Raw genomic sequence first — 20,076 nt, 5'->3', positions numbered from 1 at the left:
TGGAGCATGTCTGTGTTGGAAAGTTATGGGTGTATTTGAAAGAAAGGATAGAACTAGATCATATAAGGGTCTTATATGTCATTTTAAAATACTGTTTCAATGTATATCTAGGCAATACTGTGTTTTAAATGAAGTAGTTGTTAATCAAACAAAATTGCCTTGACTGAATGAGCCATGAAAAGAAAATGTAAAGAATATTAAATATTTTGGTTAACAGAAATAATAGATTAAAAAACCTATAAAAGGACATTTCCTTTTTCAGACGCAAATGAAAATGTAGACCTCAGAAGGACACTTAGTAACTAGTTTCTCTACTTTTCCCTGGCTCACTTGGTAATGCCTTACCAGACTGTTGATGCTTCACCACTCATTGGAATTATTTTTGTTAATTTCACTAATGATATTAACCCCCCCTCCCAGAAGAGCAATAGCTTTTTCTTATACCTCATCCTTTTCTGCATCTCTCTAGCACTGGAAATTCTGATCTATCCTCTCTTGATTGTTATTCCCCTTGGATTCCATTGTATTGCACCTTCACTTCCCCTTTTCTGTCTGAAACTAACTTCTTTCCTCTCTTTCTGCCTTCTAAATGTGACATTTCTCAGTCTTATCCTTGTTCTCTTGCTTTCTATACATGCTTTTCTTGGTTATCTCATTCCATAGCTTCAGCTATTGTGTCTCTATTAAACTACCAGATCTCTATTTTTAGATGCAAACTTTTTAGCCTTGTATTCCCAGATAACTTCTAGATCTTTCTTTTGCATGTTTCAAACTCAGTGCATCTAAAACTGAATTCATTTTCGTTTTGTCAAGTCATTTCTTTCTCTTAACTTGCCTTTTTTTTTTTTTTTTTCATTTTTATACAACCATCCTTTTAGTCTCCCAGGATTCAAATGTGAAAAAACTTAGACTGGTTTTCATCTTCCTTAGTACCATATCATAGTTCCTAAATTCTGTTGATTCTTTTGTAAATGTGTCAAAATTGCTTATCTTAATATTTATTGCTGCCAGTATCATTACATTTTACCTCCACAGACAGTATTCTCACTAACCTCAGTGCCCCATGTTAGATGGCACACTTGTTGAAATCAGTCCCTTAGACACTAGGAGTTCGATAAATGATTGTTGAATGAAATGAAACGAAATGTATACATTTCCCCCGACAATAGGGTGAATTTTTGCAGTAAGTGGATTTTTTTCCAAAATTAGATATATAATTGTCACAAAAATAATAATATTTATGTTAAGGTAAAAGGGAATTCTTGTATACTTACTCTAAAATAGGCCTGTGTTTAATTAAACTTGACTGGAGTTGCTTATGGATTTAAATCCATGTCCCAAATGTATGTAATTGATGTGAATTTGAAAGGCATGATTGTATTCCACAGATTTAGTAACTCTTCTTAATTACTCTTCATATTCCAGCACAGGCATTTCTTAATATGCTAAATTTTGGGTGACAGTTTAATACAGTGTATTTATATACCTGACAATAAAATCAAAACAACTTAGTCCATACTTCTTACTATAGAGTATATTTTGTAGAATATATTCTGTGACATAGATTTTTATTCTGCCTGGTTGTTTTAATATGTCTGCATTTAAAAACGTTACCTAAACAGTTCAGATTTCATCATTTATGAATAGCTTTCTCATAACTAAATCTATTAGAAATGTGTAGCAAAGGCCGGGCGCGGTGGCTCACGCCTGTAATCCTAGCTCTCTGGGAGGCCAAGGCGGGCGGATTGTTTGAGCTCAGGAGTTCAAAACCAGCCTGAGCAAGAGCGAGACCCCGTCTCTACTAAAATTAGAAAGAAATTAATTGGACAACTAAAAATATATAGAAAAAATTAGCCGGGCATGGTGGTGCATGCCTGTAGTCCCAGCTACTCGGGAGGCTGAGGCAGGAGGATCGCTTGAGCCCAGGAGTTTGAGGTTGCTGTGAGCTAGGATGATGCCACGGCTCTCTAGCCCAGGCAACACAGTGAGACTCTGTCTCAAAAAAAAAAAAAAAAATGTGTAGCAAAATAAATAGTCATAAGAGTGACAAAATATGTGTCCCAAGCCAGGGATCTCCAAATTTTTGACCAGCTCTGTACCACTAAGAACATATACAAAGGGGACACTAAGCAAAATCACTCTTGGAATATTACTATAAAGTTTTTACTCAAAATATTGAGTCTCCTTGATTTAATTAAGATGGAGCACCCAGAACTGGGAGGATCTTTTTGCCCAGCATTAGGCAGGCCTAAGGTCTTGTTGAAAGCAGATTGACTGACCTCTTTGGCCCCTTCCCACCAGGCTCACTTCCTTATCTCTTCTCTAGATATTACCATTTGAATAGCAAGGAAAGGAAGAGGAAAAAAGACTTTCTTCAAAATGCTTGGCCACAAACTTGATCTAATCTGCTTTTCTGATTGTTGTTTGCTCATTGTGTCAGATAGGAAGCTATCAGCAACACAGGCTGTCCCGGCTCCCCAGAGAAAAACCCAAGAGACTAGAATTACCAGGAGACCAAACCTAAGATTTGCCACATTAACTCTAGTATTTTATCATACCAAAACCTGGACCTCTTGATATCCAGACCAATGAATGTTACTGCCTGTGGTTCTCATCTTTAATTGGAGCGGGAAGAGAGAAGGCAACTCGTAGGACTTTTGCACTCCACTGGTGGTTGGAGTGTGCCACTAATGTGTCGATCTGTTCACAGAAATCACTGCACAGTCAGATGCTAGTGAAATTCGACAGGACTGGAAACCTACATTCCTTAGTAATGAAGAGTTTACACAGTTAATGTTAGAGGTATGTCCAGATTTAATTTCGAAAGTTTTATTTTCCTCAAAAAAAGAAATCACAGGGTGACTAATTTTAGCGTACAGGCGTACCTTGGAGATATTGCGGGTTTAGTCCCAACCACTGCAGGAAAGCAAATATTACAATAAAATGTCACGCTATTTTTTTGGTTTCTTGGTGAATATAAAAGTTTATGTTTATGCTGTAGTGTAATAGCATATGCATACCTATGCAGTAGCACTATGTAAAAAATACCTAAATTAAAAAATACTTTATTGCTAGAAAATGAAGATCATCTGAGCCTTCAGTGAATTATAGTGTTTTTGCTAGTAGAGGATCTTGCCTCAGTGTTGATGGCTGCTGACTGATCAGGGTGGTTGCTGAAAGCTGGGGTAGCTGTGCCAGTTTCTTAAGACAACAATGAAATTTGCCACAACGATTGACTCTTCTTTTCACTAAAGATTTTTCTGTAGCACGTGATGTTGTTTGATAGTATTTTACCCACAGTAGAACTTCTTTGAAAATCGGAGTCAATTATTTTGAACCCTGCTTTATCAACTAAATTTATGTAATATTCTAAATCCTTTGTTGTCATTTCAACAATGTTCACATCATCTTCACTAGGAGTAAATTCCGTATCTGAAGAAACCACATTCTTTGCTTATCCATAAGAAGAAACTCCTCATCTTAAAATTTTATCGTGAGAGATTACAGCAGTCAATCACATCATCAGGCTGCACTTCTAATTCTAGTTCTCTTGCTATTTCTGCCACCTCTGCAGTGACTTCCACTGAAGTCGTGAACCTCTCCATGTCTTCCACTAGGGCTGGATACAACTTCTTACAAAGTCCTGTTAATGTTGATATTTTGACCTCCTCCCATGTTCTTAATGGTATCTGGACTGGCGAATCCTTTCCAGAAGGTTTTCAATTGACTTTGCCGAGATCCGTCAGAGGAATCACTATCTGTGGCAACGGTAGCCTTATGAAATGTATTTCTTAGATAACAAGACTTGAAAGTTGAGATTACTCCTTGATCCATGGGCTGCAGAATGGACAAGCATGAAAACAACATTCATCTCCTTGTATATCTCCATCAGAGCTCTTGGGTGACCAGCTGCATTGTCAATGACCAATAATATTTTGAAAGGAGCCTTTTTTTCTGATCAGTAGTTTCCAACAGTGGGCTTAAAATATTCAGTAAACCGTGCTGTAAACTGATGTGCTGTCATCCAGGCTTGGTCGTTCCATTTATGGAGCACAGGCTGAGTAGATTTAACATACTTCTTAAGGGCCCTGGGATTTTCAGAATGGTGTATGAACATTGGCTTCAACTTAAAGTCACCAGCTTCATTGGCCCCTAACAAGAGAGTCAGCCTGTCCTTTTAAGGTTTGAAACCAAGCATTGATTTCTCCTCTCTAATTATGAAAGTCCTAGATGGCATCTTCTCCCAATAGAAGGCTGTTTTGTCTGCATTGAAAATCTGTTGTATAGTGTAGCCACCTCCATCAGCTTAGCTAGATCTTCTGTATAACTTGCTGTAGCTTCTGCATCAGCATTTGCTGCTTCACTTTGTACTTTATGTTACGGAGACAGCTGCTTTCCTATACCCAATAACCAACCTCTGCTAGCTTCCAATATTGCTTCTGCAGCTTCCTCACCTCTCGGCCTTCATAGAATTGAAGAGAATTAAGGCCTGCATCTGGATTAGGCTTTGGTGTAAGGGAATGCTGTGGCTGGTTCGATCTATCCAGACCACTAAAGCTTTTTCCATATCAGCAATAAGGCTGTTTGGCTTTCTTATCGCTTGTATTTTCACTGGAGTAGCACTTTTAATTTCCTTCAGGTACTTTTCTTTTTCATTCACAAATTTCTGTTTGGCACAAGAGACCTAATTGTGGCCTATCTCAGCTTTTGACAGGCCTTCTTGACTAACCTCATTTTTAGCTTTTGATGTAAAGTGAGAGGCAACTCTCTTCTTTTCACTTGAACAGTTAGAGGCCATTGTAGGGTTATTAAGTGGCCTAATTTTAATATTGTTGTGTCTCAGGGAATAGGGAGGCCTGAGGAGAGAGAATGGCTAGTCAGTGGAGCATTCGCAACATACACGGTATTTATTAAGTTTGCCATTTTATATGGGTGTGGTTTGTGGCACCCCCAAAACAATTACAGTAGTAACATCAGAGATCGCAGATCACCATAGGAGATGTAATAATAATGAAACAGTTTGAAATATTGCAAGAATTACCAAAATGTAACACAGTGACACAGAGTGAGCACATGCTGTTGGAAAAATGTCACCAATAGACTTGCTTGATACAGGGTTGCCACAAACCTTTATTTTGAGGAAAGCACAATATCTGTAAAGTACAATAAAGCAAAGCGCAATAAGACGAGGTATGCCTGTGTGTATGTATAACGGCTTGTCTCAGATGTCTTTGTGTACTTACTAAAGTCTGAAACAAGACATTTTGCAAATTAATGAGTTAATTTTCCGGTTTATATTTCAGATCGACATTTAATTGTCAGATTAAGTTTTTATGTATTCAGCAGAAATGTTACCATATGAAAATTTTTTGGAGTATAAATATATTGTAAACATTTAAACCTGTACTTTAGTTTTCAAAATTTTTTTATTTTTAATTATGGGTACATAATAGTTATATATTTATAGGGTGCCTGTGATGTTTTGAAACAGGCATACAATTTATATTAATCAGATCAGGGTAATTGGGGTATCCATTGCCTCAAGCATTTATCATTTCTTTGTGTTAGGAACATTCCAGTTCCACTCTTTTATTTATTTTAAAGTGTACCATAACTTACTGTTCACCATAGTCACTATTCATTCTAACTATATTTTGTGCCCTAAACCCATACTTTGAAAAATAAGTGAGTGGTTTTCACATATTAACTCATTGAATCCTCACAACAGTCTTAAGAAGTAAGCACTAGTATCTCTATGTGTCATAATATCTAGTATTATGACATAGACATTAGTATCTCTTTCTTGCTTTCATATGAGGAAATTGAGGAGTAAAGGGATTATGAAACTTGCCCAGAGTAATCCGGCTAGTAAGTGGCTCAGCTGGGATTCACTGCAGGCAGCCAGCCTCTGATCCCATGCCTTCAGCTGCTGTGTACGCCGGCTCTCAACAAACTTTTCTTTTGGTGCAAGCTAGTCATGGCACAGAACTCTCAGCTTACTAACCAACAATTAGGTCTTTAAATTAGTGTACACTTAAGTTACAAACCAAATAGTTCCTAATTTTGTTAATTTGTTTTTTTCTAAAAAGTAGATTGACATTGTCCAAAATTTATCACTTTAGATATAAGTATAGTTGTCCCCTGGTTTGTGAGGGGAATTAGTTCCAGGACTCCTCTCCCTACCCACCTTCCCCAGTGTATGCCAAAATCCATGCACACTCAAGATGCATAGTCAGTTCTGTAGAACCTGCATATATGAAAAGTCAGCCTTCCACCTACATGGGTAACTCTCCATATACATGGGTGTTCCATGAATGCTGACTGTATTTTCCATTTGCCTTTGGTGGAAAAAAATCTGCATATAAGTGGACTCACAGAGTTCAAACTTGTGTTGTTCAAAGGTCAATTGTAATATGTTTACAAAAGGGTGCACACAAGCTAATATCTACTACAAAGAAGGGCAATAACTCATTTAATTACCCTTTTATTTTATGATTATATTCTCAGTGCAATTGTTTAATAAGATCTTTGTTAATCATAAACTATTTACATACCCTCCCTTATTGGTCTAAAAAATTTCTTATAAATTAAAAAATTGATACAGTGTTTACTCACTAATGTAGGTAAATTACCAGTTTAATAAGCTAAACAGAAAAATATCTTCAAATTTTTCTTCACAATGGTCAGATGTTTTTTATTAATTGCGAGGGCACATATAGTACATACATAGGTAGGTATCCAAATAATGAATTAATGATTCTAGAGATTATAACATTATTTATAATATATAACAGAGAAAACAAATTTCTTTAAAAATTTGAAAATATTAATTAATTCTCATGATTATCTTCACAGATTTTAGGTTTATATTCCTGAAAAATGTTGCATTTATTTATTTTTAATGTTAAGAGTATTTTGGATTTTTAGTATTTAAACTACTAAGTAAGTATACATTTTAACATTAATATGTCAACTTAAAAGATACGTATATGTATGTGTACATATTGCAACCCGGGTTCAGATGTTAGCTCAAATTTGATTGTACATGCCCAGTTAAAGTCTTTCAAATCTACCGATTGAATAGGAAAAATTTGATTCATAATTTGAATAGAACAGGTTTTGTTTGGGTGAAGTTCATTTGGCTAGAATATAACCTAGTTGTATTACTCTTCGCTAGTCATGCTGATCAGATTACAGATAAACAGTCCATGTAACACTTTGAGCACAGAATTTATCTTGGAAGGTCAGAGCTACTGATAGACCATTTTAGCTCAACCTCTTCACTCAGAGATGAGGCATGGAGACATTACAACTTGTTCAGGATCAGATGGCTAATTAATAGAAGAACTGGAACTAAGATCTTAAAACTCACTTGTGTTGGCTGTCTCTCTCAAGTCCTCCATTGCCACCTGTTCCTCTCCCTCTTGTGCCTATTTTATGAAGAATATTTCTTCCTACCCTTGGGGGATTAAGAGTAGGCAAGGCAGTCAAGGCAACTTAGCCTGACTGGATCTCAGCAAAGTCACCCCTAGGTGAAGTGATCTCCTGATACGTACCATAATCTCCCCTTAGTCATGGTGTTCCTTTCCATGGTTTCAGTTACTCAACAGCAGTCTGAAAATATTAAATGGAAAATTCCAGGGATAAGCAATTCATACGTTTTAAATTGTGTACCATTCTGATAGCGTGATGAAATCTCTTGCCACCCCACTTCGTCCTGCTGGGGATGTGAATCATCCCTTTGTCCAGGCTGTAGACACTACCCACCTGTTAGTCACTTAGTAGCTGTCTCAGTTATCAGATAGACTGTCCTGTCTCAGTGCTTGTCTTTAAGTAATTCTTACTTAACTTACAATAATGGCCCCAAATCGCAAGAATAGTGTTGCTGGCAATTCAGATATGCCAAAGAGAAGCTGCAGAGTCCTTTCTCTAAGTGAGAAGGTGAAAGTTGAAAGATCTTGACTTAAAAAGGAAAGAAAGGCCGGGCGCGGTGGCTCACGCCTGTAATCCCAGCACTCTGGGAGGCCGAGGCGGGTGAATTGTTTGAGCTCAGGAGTTCGAAACCAGCCTGAGCAAGAGTGAGACCCCGTCTCTACTGAAAATAGAAAGAAATTAATCGGACAACTAAAAATATATAGAAAAAATTAGCCAGGCATGGTGGTGCATGCCTGTAATCCCAGCTACTCGGGAGGCTGAGGCAGAAGGATTGCTTGAGCCTAGGAGTTTGAGGTTGCTGTGAGCTAGGCTGACGCCACTGCACTCACTCTAGCCAGGGCAACAGAGTGAGACTCCGTCTCAAAAAAAAAAAAGACAAAAAGGAAAGAAAAAAATCATATGCTGAGGTTGCTAAAGATCTACTATAAGAATGAATCTTCTACCTGTGAAGTTTTGAAGAAAGAAAAAGGGACTTGCGAATAGTAAATACAGAGTTTGTATTATCTGCAGACTCAGGCCTCCACTGGAGGTCTTGGAACATATTCCCCTTGGGTAAGGGGGGACCACTGTAGTTCTTTCCCCTTGACAGCTTTCTGCATGATCTGCAAGGGCTGGTGCTCTGCGTCAGCTGCGTCTTGGCTGCAGCTCTTTGGCACATACTTTCTCCTTCCGTGGAACCTCCATTCTGACCTTTCCCAGACTAAACAGTCACTAAGCAAACAGTGAAGGTCTATACAATCCTTTTATCGTGAGTCAAGTAGGTACCAAACAGGAAGACAAGCAGTTTTAACTAATGAATCCTTTCCCTTTTATCATACAGTGCGATGAAGGGATAAGCCTCACGGTCTTCAGTCTTGGGATGAGGATGTTCTCTTTCTGTCTCTCCTGTGTCTCTCTCATCTTCCTCTCGAAGACCCTCCTCAAGGCCCCTTTAGTTTTTGGTGTAGTCACCTACCTTCTTGGGAAATTATATCCCTTCACAGATACGAATCTTCTACCTGCGAAGTTGTGAAGAAGATGACTTCTCAAAAGAAGTCTGGGCCCTGGGTCCTTTCTTACGTGAAGACTTCGGCAAGATGCTATTGGAGGCTTTTCTCCACTTTGTCTTTGCCTGCTTTGAAGATGAAAGGGCAGGCTATAGTTTTAGAAGTGGGATTAAATTTTAAGAGTTCTGATCTCAGTCTCTTCTTGTCGCAGAAGAGGGCTGCACTTAATAATAGCTCCAAAGAGTCCTAGCAAATACGTATCATCATATAAATACTAATTTGCTTTCAAAGGTGACACAGTCTAGCCTCACGTGAGAAAAGCAGTTGTCATCTTAGCATCATTTTGACCCTATTATTCATGAAATAATAATATTGGCATTATTGTACTAAAGAGTCTTTTTTAAAAAAATAATTCACGAGTTTACTTAAATTATAAGATTTCCACTTACATCCCCCTACATTAGCCAAGAATGGGTTTGTCTGAGCTGTTCTAGAAGATAGGCATCTACTCAAAATAAGTTTTTTCTGATACACAGATCTCTTTCCCAATAGAAGGGTATATGGGAGTGTGTGTCCCTTTTTCTATACATTCAACAATTACATAGAGTTAGAGGGAGGCCTATAAATTACATTAATATACCACAAGTCCTCTTCTTACTTGTGCCCCACTAGTGCTACAGGTGCTGCATATACAAAGATGAGTAAGACATACAGGGTTCCTACCAACGGTTGCTATTTTGTTGAGAGCTCTTTTAATTAAACAAGAAATTAGAATTTGATGTGTTAACTGTTTTGATAGAAGAATCTCTTTATAGTATTATTTCCGCTGTGTATCTTCAGCTTCTTCTCTGTTACATCTTCCTTTCCCTGAGCCTGCAGATATACTAGTTGTTTTTTTTTAATGCCTTCCCATAATATTTGGCCCCCTTAAAATTGTTGTCCTTTCTCCTTTTTTCCCTTCTAAAGTTAATGAATGAGTGGTTTGTATTAATAAATAGCCTTCATGATCATCCACTCATTTCTAAATTTATTATAGTCTGACTAGCCTTCTTGTTGACATAACTCTTGAAAATCACCAAAATTCATTCTCATTTTCTTATTCTTTATTCTCTTTGATCTCGTTTTACACTGAACCATCCCTCTTACTCCTTACTTACCTTGTCTTTCTTCCATGATTCTTTAATGATAGTGTATTCTATCTTTGTCATTTTCTCTGATTTTTTTCCACTCTTCATTGCTTTATGTAGATAATTCTTCCAGTGATTTGTCTTTGGCATGCTTTTTTCTTTTGTAGATCTCATTTCTTTAGCTGTCAGTTCTGCACCTAGAATTCTTAAATGAAAATACTTTGTAAAGTATAAAGTACAAGATTACTTTATGGCCGGGCACAGTGGCTCATGCCTGTAATCCTAGCACTCTGGAAGGCCGAGGCGGAAAGATTGCTTGAGCTCAGGAGTTCGAGACCAGCCTGAGCAAGAGTGAGACCCCGTCTCTACTATAAATACAAAGAAATTAGCCAAACAACAAAAAGTAGAAAAAATTAGCTGGGCACGGTGGTGCGTTCCTGTAGTCCCAGCTATCCGGGAGGCTGAGGCAGGAGGATTGCTTGAACCCAGGAGTTTGAGGTTGCTGTGAGTTAGGCTGACACCACAGCACTCTAGCCCAGGCAAGAGTGGGCTCAAAAAAAAAAAAAAGATTACTTTATTATTAAGTCTTGTACCCTGGCTGTGACTTCTCTCCTGAACTCCAACTTCACATTTCTCACTGCTTGCTCAAATTCTTTCTTCTTTATTCCTGATATCATTCAGATTCTCATTAACTTCCCTAATTATTCCAAAAGCCACTGAGAGTTTCCTGACTCAATTCTCTTTTCTCTCTAAATCTACACTATTTCCATACTACTCTCATTGAAGCAGAACCCCCTGCCCTAAAATCTTCTGTTGGCTTCCCATTGTGTACAGAATAAAAGTCCGTATGTCTTAACCTGGTATTCACGGCCTTTTGTGATTTGACCTCAGCCTAGTTTTTTAGCTTAATTTCCTACCACTCCCTTTCACTTTATTTCTTATATATCTAGATACCTACACCTCAATCGTACACCTCTCTGTTAACATATCCAAAATGATAACAATGTGTTGTTTTGTGTGCCTAAAACATATTATTGAGGTGGTATGTGCTTTGGAGAGGTTAACATTTTCTTCAAATAAGCCATCGATACTGTGTATATATGGTCGGATCACAAAATATACATAGCGATGAAGGTAGAACATCAAGTCTGTGTCTTAGAAATCAGCTGTCCAAGAGATGCCCAAAGAGTGATATTTTTCCCTCAGAAGCATTTAAAAATAGGCAGACAGACATTACATACTGAGGCTGCAGTCTCCAGCCTCTGGACCAAGGACCAGTACTGGTCCGTGGTGTGTTAGGAACCAGGCCGCACAGCAGGAGGTGGGCGGTGGGCAAACAGAGCAAGCAAAGCTTCATCTGTATTTACAGCCTCTCCCTATCACTTGCATCACCGCGTAAGCTCCACCTCCTGTCGGCTCAGTGGGGGCGTTAGATTCTCATAGGATCACAAACCCTGCTGTAAGCTGCGCTTGCCAGGGATCTAGGCTGCGCGCTGCTTGTGAGAATCTAATGCCTGATGATCTGAGGTGGAGCTGAGGCAGTGATGCTAGCGCTGGGGAGCAGCTGCAGATACAGATTATCATTAGCAGAGAGGTGCACCCCTACCCCCCATACCCCGGTCCGTGGAAAAATTGTCTTCCATGAAACCAGTCCCTGGTGCCAAAAAGGTTGGGGACCACTGTACTAAGGGACTGTAAAGGGATAAGGCCAGCATTATTGACAGTACTCTGGATGTTTCCTCATAAAATCCCTTGTCATTTAGATTAGATTTTTATTTCTGTCCTGTGAAATACTTTTTTCTTTTCGTTTAACTGACCATTATATTTAATTTCAGGCTCTTGATGGTTTTTTTTTAGCAATCATGACAGATGGAAGCATAATATATGTGTCTGAGAGTGTAACTTCATTACTTGAACATTTACCAGTAAGTATATAAATCATATAATCTCTTTCTTGTGACGTGCCTATTTCAAATGTTCTAAAGCACTAGAAAGTAGACTTTGAGAACAGTGTTGGACGGTGGTTCAAGGGTGGGGATGAGAGCTCTACATATGTGTTTTAGCATGGCTGTGTTTTCTCAGGTCGGTCATGACTTGAATCTGTAATAATTTAACGTTTGACTACAGTCACGTGTTGTTTAACAACAGAGAGATGTTCTGAGAAATGTGTTCCTAGGCAGTTTTGTCATTGCGTGCATATCCCAGAGTGGACTTACGTAAGCCCAGATGGTATAGCCTAGTACACACCTAGGCTGTGTGGTGTAGCGGCCTGTTGCGCCTAGACTACAAACCTGTTCAGCATTTTACTGTACTGAGGACTGTAGGCAGTTGTAACACAGCGGTGAATATTTGTGTATCTAAACATAGAAAAGGTACGGTAAAATTATAGTATCAAAGGTAAACAAACGGTACCCCTGTTTAGGGCACTCACCACGAGTGGAGCTTGCGGGACTGGAAGTTGCTCTGGGTGGGTCAGTGAGTGGTGAGTGAATGTGAAGCGCTGGGACATCACTGTGCACTGCCGTAGACTTGATAAACACTGCACACTTAGGCTACCTTGAATTTGTTAAAAAAATTTTTTCTTCAGTAATTAATCTTGGCTCACTGTAACCTTTTTATTTTGTAAACTTTTTAATTTTTAAAAACTTTTTAATTCTTCTGTGATAACGCTTAAAACACATTGTACAGTTGCACAAAATATTTTTTCTTTTTATCCTTATTCTATAAGGTTTTTTCTATTTTTAAAAGTTTTTTTTTTTTTGACTTTTTAGCCTTTTTTGTTAAAAACAAAGTCACACATTAGCCTAGGCTTACACAGAGTCAGTATCATTAATACCGCTGTTTCCTACCTCCACATATTGTCCCACTGGAAGGTCTTAGGGGCAATAACATGCATGGAACTGTCGTCTCCTATGAAAACAATGCCTTCTTTTGGGAATATCTCCCGAAGGACCTGTCTGAGCTGTTTTACAATTAACTTTAAAAAAATATACAAGTAGAAGGAGTATACTTTAAAATAATCATAAAAAAGTATAATGTAATAAATACATAAACCAGTAACATAGTTGTTTATTATAATTATTATGTATTATGTGCTGTATATAATTATATTGTTAAACTTTTGTGTGACTGGAGGTACAGTAGGTTTGTTGACAACAGCATCACCACAAACACATGAGTAACCTTGAGCTATGACATTATGGCAGCTACAGTGTCACTAGGCAATAGGAATTTTTAAGCTGCACTGTGGTCGTATGGGACCTGTATCATACATGTGGTGCGTCGTTGATGGAAACGTCATTGCGCACTTCATGACTGTACCATTTTATCCTCTGTTCTTCCTGCCCTCTTTATTCTAGTGCTAACTTTTTAGTGCTTCCCTTTTAAGCAGCCTGGTAAAGATGTTGTTAAATCATTGATAATATCTTGAGAATAACTAAATTTCTACTGAAATACTTGTTGAAATTAGAGAAACTCATAAATTTCTCAGAAGAGTGACTTACAAGGCCCCGGGTGGTGGTTCACACCTGTAGTCCTAGCACTTTGGGAGGCCGAGGTGGGAGCATTGCTTGAGCCCAGGACTGAGAGCAGCCTGAGTAACGTGGCGAGACTGCTGTCTCTACAAAAAAACTTTTTTGAAAATATTAGCTGGGCATGGTGGCACAGTTCTGTAATCCCAGCTGCTTGGGAGGCTGAGGCAGGAGGATCACTTGAGTCCTGAGTTGGAGGTTGCAGTGAGCTGTGATCACGCCGCTACACCCCAGCCTGGGAGACAGAGTGAGACCCTGTTTCAAAATACACACACACAATAGTAGATACAGAACTTTTATGCTGTGTGACTTGAACTGATAATGTCATAATGGCCATATTCAATTCATTATCAATATGATCAAAAAGGTAGAAAATTAGAAAAGAAGTATATTGTATAATTCTGATTAGGATGGTGAATACCTGAATTGTGTACTTTCTTTTTTACTAACATGTATTTATTGCGTATCTACTTTGTGCCAGACTGTAGACTAGGTGCTATGCTGCAATTGATGGGTTTTTTTGAGGGAATTTGCAGATTTATTTAATATATAATGTTCTTATCTAAGATGGAGCTCATGGTATAATTATTCTAAAGTTATTTATGCATTACTCTTAAAATATCTGTCTCTCTAACAATGCAAAGTAATCTGCTTTGTAAGTGTCTCTTCCAAGAGACATTGAAAAGCGGTATTTGCCTTCCTCTGGTTACTCTGACACTTCATACTTGATAAAGACAATGGACTTTATACTTAAAAGGCCAGACTTAAAAGGGCAATTTCTTACTGAAAGCCAGGCAATAAGTAATTTGCTAATTTCTTTGATTTACACAGAAAAGAGCTTGACTTTACTGCTTTTCTAGGGGCTTTATTTATTTTTCTTTTCTTTTTTGTTTTTGAAACAGAGTCTCTCTCTGTTGCCTGGACTAGAGTCCAGTGGTCTCATCATAGCTCACTGTACCCTCAAACTCCTGGGCTCAAGCAATCCTCTTGCCTCAGCCTCCTCAGGAGCTGGGACTACAGGCTGGACTACAGGCACATGCCACCAAGCCCAGCTAATTTTTCTATTTTTTTGTAGAGACAGGATCTCGCTCTTGCTCAGGCTGGTCTTGAACTCCTGGCCTCAAGCAATCCTCCTGCCTCGGCTTCCCAAAGTGCTGATTACAGGTGTGAGCCACTTCACCCGGCCTGGGTCTTTGTTTTCTAGTAAGCTCAGATAGTAGGATAAACCCAACATCTAAAAAATTGTTTGAGAGTAAAACCTGAAATTACAGCAACATGTAAGTAGACTAACATAGGCAGAGAAAAGACAGACTGATTAACTGAATTTTCTTGGCAACTTTAAGAAAAAAATATGTACATAGCAAGAAAAGCCAAGGGAAGAAACCCTTTATGGGATTAAGATAAAGATTAAGTAATTGAAAACAAATATAATTCTATGCTTTTAAACCATATACAATTATATTGGGTTTTTTAAAAAAAGTTAGTGTTTATAGAAACTATGTAATCTTTAATTTAGTCATAATCAGAACGGCATTTGCAATGTGTTCACAGTTTTTAAAAGCCTGCTTCTCTGCACTTTCCTTGAACTCCATTCAGAATTAGATGCCATTCCTCTGTGTTCTACTATGACCTTGTACATGCTACCATAGTGACACTTAAAGAAAATTGTAATTTTCTATTTATTTGGATAGTTACGATAGTTGTAAACTTCTTAAGGGCTTTATCTCTGTATCCACAGGAGCTAGCTAGTTTCTCAGGGAGGTACTCAGTGATTATTTATTGAATATATGAAAATAAGTAGGCTACTTGATGCGGCTGTTTTTAAAAATCCCTTCCTAATGGCACGTGGGGGTAGATCTTTAGTGAGGGAAGGTTTAGTTGCATTTTGAAATAGACAACATGTGAGTGATCTAACTGGAATCAAGTGTTTGATTATTAACATTCCCCCTGTCATAAAACCCTCCTCACCTTCCCCTTCCCTCCTGTATTTTTGCTAAATATTTTTAATTTTAGGACCATTTTTAGATTTACAGAACAATCAAGATAGTACAGAGTTCCTATATGTCCCATTCCCAGCCATCTTCTGGGTTTTTAAAATTGTTTGTGTCATCCAAAGAATGTAGACTGGCAGGTAAATTTTTGAGCAAGAGCGATTGCTGCTGATCCAGGTAGACCCATTTCATTCCATACTGAATTAATAGTATACTTTATTAAAAACAAGCTTTGAAAATTTTTAAATTGTCACATAATTATACATATTTATGGTGTGATGTTGTGATACATATAATGTATAATGGTCAGATCAGGGTAATTAGTATATCTATCATCGCGAACATTTATCATTACTTTGTGTTGGAAACATTCAGTATCCTCCTAGCTGTTGGAAACTGTATACTATTAACTATAATCATCATGCAGTAGTACGGAACACTAGAACGTATTCCTTCTCTCTGGCTGTAATTTCGTATCCTTTCACAAATCTCTCCCTATCCCCGCTCTTTCCCCTACCCACCTCAGCCACTGATACCCTCTATTCTACTTTTCACTTCTATGAGATCAGCTCTTTTTAGCTTCCACATACGAGTGAAAACATGCGGTGTTTAACTTTCTGTTCCTGGCTTATTTCACTTAACATAATGTCCTCCAGTTCCATCCACGAATAGGATTTCATTATTTTTTTATGGCTGAATAGTTAAACAGTTTTTTCTGCTCCCTAGTTACTGTGGATACTTCACATCACTGACATTGCTGAATTGTATGTTATTTGGCGATGTGAAAACATTAATACAGGCTTATTTTGAGAAAACTAATCCTTGTTCAGGATCAAACACAATAAGAAAAAAATGTGATTTTCTGTTTTGGGTTGTCATTAATCATTAAACTGTAACAGGTGCTAAACAAAGGTTTAGAACAATAATGTCCCTTTATTTGTGTTTTAATATGCATACCTGTTTTGTCAAAGAATTTTGGCTGTTGCCCAGAAGAGAGGAAACATTGGCAAATCCTTAAATTAGACTTTAGCATTTATAATTCAGTCCTGTTGAAAAATTAAAACTTGCCATTTTAATCGCTGGTGAAAATGACCTAAAATTTTTTAATTTAAATTTTAAATCTGGCCAGGTACAGTGGCTCACACCTGTAATCCTAGCACTCTGGGAGGCCAAGGTGGGAGGATTGCTAAGCTCAGGAGTTCAAGACCAGCCTGGGCAAGAATGAGACCCTGTCTCTACTAAAAATAGAAAAATTAGCCGGGTGTTGTGGCACATACCTATAGCCCCAGCTATTTGGGAGGCTGAAGCAGGAGGATCACTTGAGCCTCGGAGTTTGAAGTTTTAAGAAAGCTAGTATAGTCTTCAGTATAAAATGCAGTATGCAGAAATATGATTTAGAATTTTTTGAATAGTTATGATAGTGAAGGCTTATTTGATAGGGCCAAAAGTTTTGTCTCTTATGCCTGTAAATAAGGAACACAGTTGTTTAAAAATGTTACATCCAAAATATATTTCACATTTTTTTGAAGGAGCTTTCAGTCCCTTTTAAGCAAGTATTGTCTATAGGAGTCATTTGTTTAACTGTAGATTATTTACCTAAGGAAAAAGATAATTGATAATAGTTGATAATTTCTACTAAATGGTAACGTCGACCTAATATAGGAAAAACAAAGGCTGTTAATTTATGTCATATGAATAAATAAATCAGCAGGACTTTCTTCTTCATGAAAATGAGTGAGGGAGATAAAAGGATCCAGATAGCTACTTTTTTTTTTTTTCCCTCAGACAGCATCTTGCTCTGTTGCTTGGGCTGGAGTGCAGTAGTGTCATCAAAGCTCACTGCAGGCTCTAACTCCTGGACTCACGTGATCCTCCCACCTCAGCCTCTACTGAGTGGCTGGGACTTACAGGCACATGCCACCATGCCTGGCTGATTTTTCTATTTTTTGTAGAGATGAGATCTTGCTGTGTTGCCCAGGCTGGTCTCGAACTCCTGGCCTGAAGTCATCCTCCCACCTTGGCCCCCCAAAGTGCTGGGCTTGCAGGCATGAGCCACACCATGCCTGGCCAAGTGTGATCAGTCTCATTGAGGGATTTTAAGTATAGTGGTTAACGGTAAGTTTGACACCTATTACAAAGTGGCAGCAGAAACTGGGGAAGCAACACTTGTGATCATGCTACTCGCAATACTAACCACTCGTGTTCTTTTCTCTGTGAATATGAAACATCCTGTGAATTTATAGATGGAAAAGCAAGGGTGAAATAGGGCAAACCATAATTTACTGAAAAAGTAGTAGAAGAAATAAGAGTAGAAAACTATAATCATTCTCATAATGAAAATTAATACTTTATTTTGTCAATAAAAGTCAGTTTTTTAGCATTTCTATTATTCATACCTGAGTTTTCAGTTCATTCCTTCAGTTCTAGAGGCTTTTCAGACTTCTAGAAGAATCCACTTATTAAAATACAGATATTTTTAGTGTGGTTACTCCTTAAGCCATTATCAGATAACTCCTTAGTCCACAGTCATTTGTTGTACTAATAACTGTAATATGCAAAGCACAGTGTTAATGTGCCTTGATTTGAAGGGAGGAGGATGAAGGTGTAAGAGATAGGGCCCTTTTATTCAGCTATGGAACAACAGATCATAGATATTAAAATATCCCGAGTCATCCCTTGGTATCCTTGGGGGATTGCTTCCAGACTCCCCTGACCCCTGGGGATACCAAAATCCCTGCATGTTGAAGTCACTTATACAGAATGGTGTAGTATTTACATGTAACCTACACACATCCTTCTATATACTTTAAGTCATCTCTAGATTACTTATATTAATAATATTTCATATAATGTAAATGCATAAAGTCATAATATTCTATTGTCTAGGGAATAATGACAAGAAAAAAAGTGTACATGTTCAGTACAGACAATCATCTGTTTTTTACCAAATAGTTTTGATCCGTGGTTTGTTGAATGCATGGAGGCAGAACCCATGGATCCAGAAGGCTGACTTATAACTAACAGAAGTGAATGCTATGAGTAATAAACACTAAAAAAGTTTTATTATTTTTAATGTGGATTATGGTTTTAAGGAAATGCTTTTTTTATATTTTCTTAAGGGAATGCTTTTCTGAAGGAAATAATTTGCAGTGGTCTTTGAAAGATGGAGGATACAAAGATGTGGAGAGAGGGGGAAAGCCATCCCCCTTTGTAGGGTGGGCTGGGAGGGCTAGAGAAAAGACATAAGAAAGGATGAGGGTGTATGGCTTATCGGGAGAGTAGAAAACACTCTTTTCTCCTCTCCCACCATCCTCAGTGGCTCTCTCTGTTGTTTTTTCTTTTTAAGCAGTGGAGCTCTTCCAACAGAATCTTTACAGATGTATCAAATATAAACAGAAAAAAACTGCTGTGGTCGAATGCAGGGGCAGGACCCTGAGCCCTGCCTCACAGCCCCTCTCTACTTCGCCGCCGCCCACTCCCACCTCCCCATTGCTGGAGAGCACCACCTCAGTATCCCCAGGATTCCACAGAACAGTTTGAAAATACAGAGAAACCAGGCGGAATGCACTGGGTTTGGTAGCAAATGCGAAGTCATGGAAGTTTTCTTTTCAGGGGTACTTAAGACTAGGAGCTGTCGTATTCACCTGTAATTCCACCGCCGTGACACTTTGTAGGCAACCTGATGTTTGTCAGATGACTGTTGAATGATTAAGGAGTCATGATGACAGTCATATATTAGCAAGAATTCTAATGCTTAGCATATTAGTTGCCCTTTTTTGAGGGAGGATAGCCAAAAGCAAAAGCTTTTTAACAATGGGATACAAGATAGATGCCTGGGAAAGATGAAATAAAAAAGAAAGGACAAAAAAATTAAATTAAAAAAAAGAAGGGACATATTGGACATTTGAAAGGACACCAAAGTCAAATTTCCTCTTCACGTAGCCTGTTACTAGTCCTTCGCAGTAGCGTGTACCACCATCGTTTACCACAGGTTTAAATGTGTGGTGAGACTATGTCTTGTGGCCAGAGATTTTTCTAATTAACTCTTAGTCCCATTGTATTTTAAAATGTTCAAATTTGGTGAAACACAGCTTTGCAAATAATTATCAAGCTTTCAAGGTCATACTGATCGTGGATCTAGTGATACTAGTGTCAGAGCTGTGAAGGGAATGTTCACCTTCCAGCTTCTCAGTCTTGTGTTTTGAGATGTGGTCTGTAACTTGACATTTGTTGGATTTCATAGATAATTGAAAGTTAAACATATGCTCCTCTGTTGTTTCATAGTGATTATATACTTTGAAAATAATTGTCTCTTGAATCATTAAAATTATTTTACTTTTAAAAATTTCTTTTTCAGTCTGATCTTGTGGATCAAAGTATATTTAATTTTATCCCAGAGGGGGAACATTCAGAGGTTTATAAAATACTCTCTACTCATCTGCTGGAAAGTGATTCATTAACCCCTGAATATTTAAAATGTAAGTAATAACTGTTAAGCAAAAAAAGG

General features: G+C 38.0%; 1 protein-coding gene across 1 annotated transcript in view; it reads left to right on the top strand.

Annotated features, from left to right (window-relative positions):
* CLOCK (clock circadian regulator) overlaps positions 1-20,076 on the top strand; it is a 52,550-nt gene that overhangs the window by 11,598 nt on the left and 20,876 nt on the right. The window contains 3 exon segments of the mRNA XM_012641092.1: positions 2,711-2,802; positions 11,884-11,973; positions 19,927-20,047. Coding sequence (XP_012496546.1) covers positions 2,711-2,802; positions 11,884-11,973; positions 19,927-20,047 — 303 coding nt within the window.

This window comes from Propithecus coquereli, unplaced genomic scaffold (assembly GCF_000956105.1).
Source record: "Propithecus coquereli isolate 6110/MARCELLA unplaced genomic scaffold, Pcoq_1.0 Scaffold162, whole genome shotgun sequence".
NCBI lineage: Eukaryota > Metazoa > Chordata > Mammalia > Primates > Indriidae > Propithecus > Propithecus coquereli.
Note: the sequence above shows the minus strand (reverse complement) of the source record. Positions and strands in the feature narration are given on the sequence as shown.